General features: G+C 40.3%; 1 protein-coding gene across 1 annotated transcript in view; it reads right to left on the bottom strand.

The window, feature by feature from the left end:
* Nucleotides 1–10535, bottom strand: part of SMG6 (SMG6 nonsense mediated mRNA decay factor) — a 481063-nt gene that overhangs the window by 51958 nt on the left and 418570 nt on the right. Inside the window, exon 14 of the mRNA XM_089657570.1 lies at nt 5786–5962. Coding sequence (XP_089513696.1) covers nt 5786–5962 — 177 coding nt within the window. The remainder of the gene's footprint in view (nt 1–5785; nt 5963–10535) is intronic.

The raw sequence follows: 10535 nt of genomic DNA, 5'->3' as shown, positions 1-10535 counted from the left end.
AATTTTTCACCTGGTGAACCAGTAACACACTTTCTGTCTTGGAGTCTCTCTGCTCTGGTTGGAGAAGCAATGGAGACACCTTTGGACAGCAGTATTGTCAATCTGGGGAGAGGTAATATTTTATGCTAATATTCGGTATCAGATGAACTTGACTAAAATATTAAAGCCACGCTCCAGCGAACACTTTTTAAGCATTTACAGAAAGTTTTTTTTTCTCTTTTGGGATAAAGGTTTTACATAAATGAATATAAGCTGATCACTGTAAGCACCCCTGCCTGTGTTAAATGATTTGTTGCAACGCTCTAATTGCCATTTTTGCTAAACAGCTTGGCCTGTTCAATGAAATTGAAAACAGACTGGCAGGATCCCCAGATGAAAATTAAAAAATAAAAAAACTGCAATATAATACATTTTTCTTTTTCAGTTTATTAACCTTTAATGTGACTGTAAAATGTAGACTTTTTAAAAATTATAATAATACCCGTTATACTTACCTGCTCTATGTAATGGTATTGCGCAGAGCAGCCCCAATCCTCCTCTTCTTTCAATCCTTCAGCCAAGCCTGTGAGAGCAGGGAGAGGGAGTAGCGCTGGATTGAGACTGGGGTCAGGTGAGTATTTGGATGGGGCTTGGGGTGCTAATATCAAAAGATTTTCTACTTTCATGCAGCGAATGCATTAAGGTAAAAACACTTTTACCTTTACAACCTCTTTAATAGACATGAACCCCCTCCCTGCATGCTGTGTGTAAATAAATGCTACTTAGCAGGAAGCCCCGAGCTGGGGGAACATAAATCTACAATTTCCTGCAGCAGTGATGTTCTGGTATCGGACGTCTGGTTGAGAACCACTTTTATTGGTGATCATATTGATAGCCAATCACGGTAATCATAAAAGTTTGTTTAAAGAACAAATTTGCTGGCCGAGCTGTCATTGTGTTTTACACAGTGCAGGCTCTTTGACAGTTAAAAAAATTAAATAAATAAAAATAAGACTCTTTCACATATATACATACATACATACATACATACATACATACAAGTATTCAGAACCCTTTCACTTTACAAATCTTTTGCAGGCTTCTGTCTAGCCACTCTACCATAAAGCCTAGATTGGTGGAGGGCTGCAGTGATGGTTGTCCTTCTGGAACTTTGTACCATCTCCACACAGGATCTCTGGAGCTCAGTCAGAGTGACCATAAAGATCTTAGTCACCTCTTTTACGAAGATCCTTCTCCCCAAATTGCTCAGTTAGGCCAGGTGACCAGCTCTTGGAAGAGTCCTGGTTCTGCCAAACTTCTACCATTTGAGAATTATGGAGGCCATTATGATCTTGGGAACCTTCAGTGCAGCAGACATTTTTTTGTAGCTGTCTCTAGATCTGTGCCTTGCAATAATCTTCCTCTGAGCTCTGCAGGCAGTTCCTTTTGTTCTGATACAGTATGCATTGTCAGCTGTGAGGTCTTTGTGCCTTTCCAAATCACATCCAATCAATTTATATACCACAAGAGGACTCCAAACAAGGTGTAGAATCATCTCAGCACTGATAAAGAGAAGTTGGAGGCACTGAACTAAAATTTCAAGTGTTGTTGCAAAGGGTCTTAACACTTTGTTCAATGTGATATTTCAGTTTTTTTTTTTTTAATAAACTTGCAAACATCTCTTTTCACTGTTTCATTATGGGGAGCTGAGTGTAGATTGAGAAAAAATTAATTTAAACAGCTATAGCATATATATATATATATATATATATATATATATATATATATATATATATATATATATATATATAAAATCAAAAACAGAATCACTGAGATGAAAAACTGGTCACCCCCTCCTAAAAATGACTTGAAAACTCAATTAGGTGAAGCTGATCACCATCTCAATAGCACACAAAGCCATCTGACTTTCAACTGTGATCAGCTGTCATTTTGATTAGCTCAGCATGAAAAAAAAAGTTTTCCTGGAGTATTTCAGTCCCTGATAGTGCAAACTGAAGCAAACAATCAACTATGGGTGGCAAGGCACTGTCAAAAGATCTCTGGGATAAAGTTGTGGACAGGCACAAGTCAGGAGATGGATACAAAAAAATGTCAAAGGCTTTATCAATACCTAGAAGCACAGTATTATTAAGAAGTGGAAGGTATTTGGTACAACACAGACCCTCCTTGAATCAGGATGTTGCTCCAACCTGAATGAAAGGGCCAGGAGGAAACTGGTCAAAGGTGCTACCAAGAGGCCTACAGCAACTTTGAAGCAGTTGCAGAAATTTACGACAAAGCGTGGTCATTGTGTGCATGCGACAACAACAATATCACAAATTCTCCACAAATGTGGCTTGTACGGGAGGGTTGCAAGAAAAAAGGCCACATGCAGTCATGACTGAGCTTTTCCAAAATGCACCTTGAAATGTTCTGAGGCCACATGGAAAAAGGTGTTATGGTCAGATAAGACTGAAATTAAATTATTTGGTCTCAACACTGAACGATATTTCTGGTGGAAATCCAATACAGCTCACTATCCAAATAACACAATTCCTACAGAAAATCATGGAGGTGGTAATGTCCTGGTATGGTGGTTCTTCTCTGCAGCAGGGACTGGAGCACTTGTCAGGATAGAAGGAAAAATGGATGGGGCAAAATACTAACACATTCTTGAGGAAAATCTCCTGCTCTCTGCTAGAAAGCGGTCAATGGGAAAAAAGTGACTATGACCCAAAGCACACTGCAAAAATGACCACATAGTTGAGGGGCAAAGAGGAGAATGTCCTTGCAGGGCCTAGTCAGAGCCCAGATCTAAACCCCATTTAAAATCTGTGGAACGACTTGAAGACTGCAGCCACAAATGGTCACCATCAAATTCAACTGCGCTTGAGCAGTTCTGCAAATAAGAGTGGGCAAATATTGTAAAGTCTAGATGTGAAAAGTTAGTAGACACATATCCGGACAGACTAAAGGCTGTAATTAAAGCAAATGGCGGTTCAACAAAATACTGACACAAGGGGATGATCCTCTCCCCCCCCCCCCCCAACTCAGTGATTCTGTTGAATTTTTTTTTCTTTCTGACATGTTGGGGTTATATCTTTTACTTGGATGTATCTAAGTTGAACTGAGAAAATACATACAGCTGGATAAAACAAACACTGTGTTTGTCTTCATTCAGGCAGCAAAGCAACAAAATGTGATTTTTTTATATAGGTGTGATTCTTTTATATAGGTATAGTACAGTTAGGTTCTTATATATTTGGACACAGGCACAATTTTAGTTTTTTTCAGGTATTTACCAAAACATATTCAAGCTATAGTTATATAATGGATATGGGCTGAAAGTGAACACTCTCAGGTTTAATTTGAGGGTACGTACATCCAAATTGGAGGAAGGGTTTAGGAATTGCATCTCTTAAGAGTAGCCATCCCCCCTTTGAAATTTCCTTGCTACTAAATAGCAACTGTTAGTGGTTTTATAACAAAGTAGAAGCAACTGGGAACAACAGCAACTCGTAAAATGACAGAGCAGGGTCAGCGCATGCTGAAGCGTAAAGTGCACAGAAGGTGCCAACTGTCTGCAGAGTCAATAGCTAAAGGCCTCCAAACTTCTTGTGGCCTTCAGATTAGCACAATAGTGCATTGAACATTTCATGGAATGGGTTTCCATGGCAGAGCAGCTGCATCCAAGCTTTATATCACCAAGTGCAATGCAAAGTGTCCGATGCATTGGTGTAAAGCATGCTGCCACTGGACTCTAGAGCAATGGAGACGTGTTCTCTGGAGTGACCAACCACGCTTCTCTGTCTGACAGCCCAATGGATGAGTCTGGGTTTGGCGGCTGCCAGGAGAACGGTACTTGCCTGACTGCATTGTGCCAAGTGTAAAGTTTGGTGGAGGGGGGATTATGGTGTGGGGTTGTTTTTTAGGGGTTGGGCTTAGTTCCAGTGAAGGGAACTCTTAAGGAGTCAGCATACCAAGACATTTTGAACAATTTAATGCTCCCAACTTCGGGGATGGCCCCTTCCAGTGCACAAAGCAAGGCTCATAAAGACATGAATGAGCGAGTTTTGAGAGGAGGAACTTGACTAGCCTGCACAGAGTCCTGACCTCAACCCGACAGAACACCTTTGGGAAGAATTAGAGCAGAGACTGCGAGCCGGGCCTTCTCGTCCAACATCAGTGCCTAACCTCCCAAATGCACTTCTGGAAGAATGGTCAAACATTCCCACAGACACACTCCTAAACCTTGTGGACAGCCTTCCCAGAAGAGTTGAAGCTGTTATAGCTGCAAAGGGTGGGCCAACTCAATACACAAACACACACACATATATATATATATATATATATATATATATATACACATATACATACACACACATACACACAAATATATACACACACACACTTTTGTCCATTTACTCTCCTAGTAAAAACCTAAGCAGGAAACTTATTCAAATGCTGCACTCAATAAAAGCCTTACATGCCCTGAAACAATAATTTAGTTATGAAAACTAGTTATAGAGCTATGAAATTAATATAAAACTGCTAAATTCGGTCTGGGCATCTATATGTTGATGGCCACTGGTCATGAATCAGGTCAACGTGCATGGTGACACTGACTACAATAGAACTGTGAAATTTTAGAGCCTAGGTTTTTGAGTAATTACACTTTTATAGTGAAATTCCTACCTGTTGCAAACATTTCCACCCACATCCTGTCCTGGCCAAAGGTGGTCATTAAATAGAGGGTGAAGCACTCCAACACAAAACACATTAAATATATACAGCACATATATTTTTTTCTAGTAGAATCAGAAAGAACCAGAAACTGTGCAGTCTTTATTACTATCTCAGCTCCCCAGAGGATTTTCACTCATGTACCATTTTGTTATAGGTGGCCACTGGGACAGGAAGCAAGAGGAAATATTCCCAACAGGGCCAAGAATGGCAAGTTGTAATCTGCTTCTAACATTTCCAAATCTTTAAATTATGGAAAAAATGGCCTGGCTGGATCTTGACTAAGTGAAATTTTCTTCATTTTACAAAATTTTGCATGAGAAAGTAAAAGTTTTCTGAATGTCACAATGGTTTAGTTTTCAGTACCAACTATAAATTAGTCTATGAATAATATGTTTAACAGCAGTAAATGAGAACAGAATCTAGATATGCTTGGATTCCCTGTGGCTGGCCATGAATTATAGACAGTGCACTTTTAGCAAAGAACAAGTACATAGGAGGTTGTGTGGTGCATTTGCCTCAAACTTCTTAATCAGATCAGGATGTGAGGAACAGATTGGGTTCAGTGGAGGGGGTAGTGGGATGGGTGCCGTCAGCTCTTCCTGTACATGTCAAGTAGACTTCAATTCACCCTCTGAGCAACACCAAGATGTACGCCCACAAACTTTATCCCTAATCTGAACTCTGCACCCCCTCCCTTTCTCTTCATTCTCCTGTCTCGGCTGCAACACATTATTTAAAAAAAAAAAAACAGAAATGAAAATAATAGCAGCAGATGATGGATGGAGGAGATAGACATGAACAATGGAAAATAAGCTATATGATGATACAAGAATGAATGCACGCACACAAAATGGAGAAGACATGCCTATATAGGCTTGAAAGAGACTGGCATAATACAAATAACACTGGAGCGCATTTTTGGAAAGTCCCTTAAGCATCCAATTATTTAAAGAAAACAAAAACAGCAAAAGCCTGAGAGAATAGCTTTTCTGGGTTGCTTACATTTCTTACCATTGGCTCAGTGGGTAAACCCCAGTCTCCCCCATTTTTTAACCAATACCTGATCTTCCAGTTGGTTTCCCTCCGGGCTTCCTGTTTCCTTTCCTATGGTGTCTGGGACGGGTGCCACTGACACATACTTTCCACCCTTGAATGCCAGCAGAGGCTCTTCTTGTCCGCACAGTGCTTCCAGGAAATATTTCAGGACTGTGACCCGCTTACAATCCGCAGCAATAATCTGAAGGGGGAGAAGGAGGGAGAAGAGATAATGAGAAAGGAAAACACTGAGCAGAGGCAGGAGAAAAGGGCCAAGTGTTTCATTAACCCTCTGAATCTTCCAGTTCATTTAATACTACATGATCTGGAGTGAAGATGCAGAGCGTGTAATGGCGTGTGGGCTACTAGTAAGAATTCCCTCTAATACACAGCACTTTTTTCTGAGTAAAATTACAGCACATGAATAGTAAGTAAAAAAAACAACTAAGAAACTAAAGGAAAATAAGATGAAATGTTTGATTTAGCGACATAAAGAGACCAAGACCATTTCTGAATTACAACTCTGAGCATGCTAAAAAAGCATGCTGAAACTGGCAGTTCCACAACAATTGAAAAGACAAGTTGCCTAATGTTAGGTCAGAGTAGGAATTTCACTAAACCACCAGCATGGCACAGTAAGGGTCTTGATCTTAGGATTGCAGTCTTAAAAAAGATAAGGGAAATCATTTCTAGTCAAGTCATTATTACACATGAAAGGGACACATAAAGACACAAACTAGTTAAATTTGCAGACAAACGTGTTAACACTTGCTTAAAACATACATAAACCAAGATCCTGAACATCACAAAAAAAAGTTACACTTTTTTTGTACCACATTACTAAACTGTGACAAGCATATTATGGTCTACAAAAAGCTGTCAGATTTTTACTCGTTTTGTTACTGTGATAATATTCTCAGGCATCCAGTCTGACACTTCAGAAATAAACCATAAAATGTTCTTTGTGTTCCTATTCATGAATAGCCACTATCTTACTTAAAGGGATTTTCCATGTCAAAATATATCCATAAACAACATGTTGTAAAAATTGATCCGGTGGCTTGATTATAAAAGGCAGCATTCTGAGATTTTATTAGTCAAAGTGCTGGAACTAGGTTAATCAATTTTTTGATCATTTGTTCAATGCCCATCACTTCTGAGTGAATTCAGAAACGTGTTTAAAAGTGTTAAGTGGTACAAGTTGATTAGCCACAAGACTCTGCAGTTCAAGAAGCACCAGCTCCTCCTTGCTGTAGGCATCTTCTTGATGGAAGGTACAATCTGCTGGTAGCTTTGCCTTTATAGCAGTAATCGTGCTGCCTTAAATACCTCATTCTGAGTTTTAGCCCTGCAATACTGGGCCTTGAATGGTGGTAAACGTGGTGTAGTTTCACTTTGTTTAGGCAAGTTATAAACCTATACCCACAGTTGATCCAGAGGAAGGCAAAAAAAATCCAAGCAAAACATGATCCAATTTGCTCCTGCAGGGAAAAAATTCCTTCCCGATTCCCCCGAGAGGCAATCGGATATTCCCTGGATCAACTTTACCTATAAATGTTACTATCCTGTTATATTATGTGTATCTAGGAAAGAATCCAGGCATATTTTAAAGGTTTCCCTGCCACCCTACAGCAGAACTAATGCTACAGGGCGGCAGGGCTGCGCAAAATCACGTATATATACATGATGTGTCATTTTTGGGTCGGGGGTTTCATGATCGCAGCGTCAGACCCCAGCCCTTCTCACCAAACTCGTGACCGAAGGACTAGCCGATCTAAAACCGCGATGTCACGTGCGTAACAATGCCACACCCAGCTGCACCCTGCACAACGATTTTCCAGCTAATTGGACCACAATCGATGTACTGGCAGCCTGAGCGATTGTTACTGGGTCAGGTTAATTACGCAATTAACCCTTCACACTGCCACCACCTCCTTTTTGTACAGAGAAAGAGAAAATTCGGCGATATCAGTTATAACACTATAATGGTTGAGGTAATCGTCTGTATAACATGGTTATACAGAGGATTAAACAAACACAGTAGCGTTCTCTTTAGAGGCAGAAATTCATAAATTGCAATAAAGCGCTATAGAAACAGTTCAACACTTTCAGAAGGAAAGATTTATTACTAAAAGGTCAAACGGGTGCAATAAAAATATTTACAGAAAAGATGTAACTAAGATATATATATAAATATACAGAGACTAACAGCACAGCAAAGAGATAGAGAGAGGTGAAAGGGTTAAGGTACTTGCCAAAGTCCTGGGTTAGCAGATCCAAATTTCAGAGCAAAAGGGCACGGGTCTCCCCAAGTGGTATTGATGTTAAAATGGGAGAAGTCTTCAACTTTTTTTTCTTAGGCCTGACAACCTAATTTGTAGTTCCCCAGCAGGAGGTGTCTCTGAAGTCAAGGACCAATACCCCGTTTAGGGCGTGGACCTAAACTAGAGCCAAAATCTTTCCCAACTTATATTTTGGCTCATAACTCTTCATATGCACCAGTGACACTCCACCCGCGGGTAGATTATTATGCAGACACTTCTGAGGATTGATTAGATATGAATTATGAAATTATACACTGAACAGTTCACGAGATCTATTTTTCGGCTTTCCTATGTATTCGAGACAAGGCGAGTGACCTATCAAATTGTTCGCCTTCTCTTAGCCAATCTGACGATATGTCTGGTTTTTATGCAAGTCTCTCATATTCCAAGATATGAGACATAGGGGAAAAATGGATTTTAAAAAGGTGTTAGCTCGTCCCGCCTTCCTTGGAATGTCTTGAACTCCAGGGAAAGCTTGCCTTATCTTATACGAGGTGTTACATTTTACAGGTCCTTCAGACAGCTTGGCCCCAGCTCCCTTGGGGACTTTATAGTTCCTAGCCTCCTGCTGGGCCCCGGCCTCCTGTGACACTCCAAACACGCATACACACTGGCCAAATGTCCCCGTGACTCTCAGAAAGGGAGGGGGAGAATGAGGGGGAAATATCTTTGTCAGGATAGTTAACCCCTTTGCCAAGATGGATGTTCTTAACAAAATGGAGGACTGCGTCAGTTAACCCCTTCCTGACCAGAGTCATTAGTACAGTGTCAGTGTTTTTTATTAGCACTGATCATTGTATTAGTGTCATTGGGATGTCAGTGGCAGTTAATTCCCTGAGGGTCCTGACGAAGCTGATTTTGATAAGCCCATTGGTGAAATACGTTGACGTCATGGATGACCTGAATCCATCGAGGTATGCACAAATTACACACGGGAGAAACAGAGTGTAGTGGAAGCAAGCGTGTCCCCACACTGAGCTACCCATGGCATCTCAAGGCAGCGTGGTTTTCCATTGAGAACTATTCACTGCAGTAAAGATGAGCATTTATACATCCCAGTATTCAGCCATTTGGGGAGTTCACACACACTACTATCTATGTGAGATATGGCACTTAAGGACGGACAGTCACAAATTCATAGGGTGAACATATCCCCTGCAAGGCCATACAGCGGTGGTAATGACTTTTTCCTGTCTATACTATTGATTGGATCATTTAGGTCCACTTTGGCAAACAGGGAATTGATGTCTTCCTGCCAACAATTGCCACAATTTACTGCCAATATCTAGTTGCCACTTTATACTCATGTATGTCCGAGGTGGTCTAGTTTGTTAACCATTGAACTGACTTGCATATTCAATGACTCCATCTTGGGAATATACGCCACATTAATTCCAGTGAACAAGACTGTCTGTGCAATCTATTTTTTATGACACACTTTGGACTTCACGCCTATTACTCCGATTTGGCATTTTTTGATCTGTACTGGATACAAACGCCTTAATTATATGCCAGAGGTGCACCTCCTTGTTGAGATAGCAGCTTAGCAGATGACAGCATTGTGTCGCTACCATGCTGCTAAACTTCATTTGATTTTGGCCGTAACATGACGTCTTTTTTAATTTTAATTATAAGGTTACACAGACAACGTTGTCTGGCGTGAGGTGATGGGTACTAAATGTATTTAATCTTCTTATGTATATAATTGCCAATTTTTGCATATAACTTTTGATAGTAATAAAGCATTATATTTATACACTGGTTGTGTTTCTGTCTACCGCATTGTCCTTCTATGTAACCGCTTTGTTGAACAGCTTGTTCGCTTGATATTTTGAGGTTATGGTTTCCTGGTTACTGGACAGCACTTAAGTTGTGTGGCGGAGCCTATTCAACTTTTTAGTACCTTCTGTAATTTTTTTTATAATTTGGTCAGTTCCCCCCCAGTGTTAAACCCCCGGACGAAGCTACGCAGTCCCTGTGGCGCAACGCGTTGGGGAGGGGCAGTGACGTCACCGCACATCTGACACGGCGAGTACTGACAAGCGTGGAGTACACACCCTCTAGTCTGATCTTTACCGCAGACAGCGGCTCTGTTACACTGCAAAAGCATTATGTTATTTTACCAAATGTGAGTGCATTGTGGAAGCAACTAAATGGCTTACCATATCTCTGGGATAAGGCACTATTTCTTCTTTCTTTTTTACATGATACTGATGAGGAGCATTCAGTGATTGGAGCAAGGAGTGGAATAAAGGAGGGTTTATCCCTCACAAGCATACAGGCTGATTGCAAAGCTGCAAGATATGAAGTATTTCATTCAGTGGAAGGAGAGTGATATCTAATTTGGTTGGAACATTTCAGCACTTTTTCAAATTGGAACTTTGATTATGAATTAATACTGATTATTCCCTAATAATATATATTTATTTGCATTTTTATATATTTCATATT

Source organism: Staurois parvus, unplaced genomic scaffold (genome assembly GCF_062004578.1).
Source record: "Staurois parvus isolate SC_StPar_1 unplaced genomic scaffold, SC_StPar_1.0 ptg000029l, whole genome shotgun sequence".
In the NCBI taxonomy this organism is placed as follows: Eukaryota; Metazoa; Chordata; class Amphibia; order Anura; family Ranidae; genus Staurois; species Staurois parvus.
Note: the sequence above shows the minus strand (reverse complement) of the source record. Positions and strands in the feature narration are given on the sequence as shown.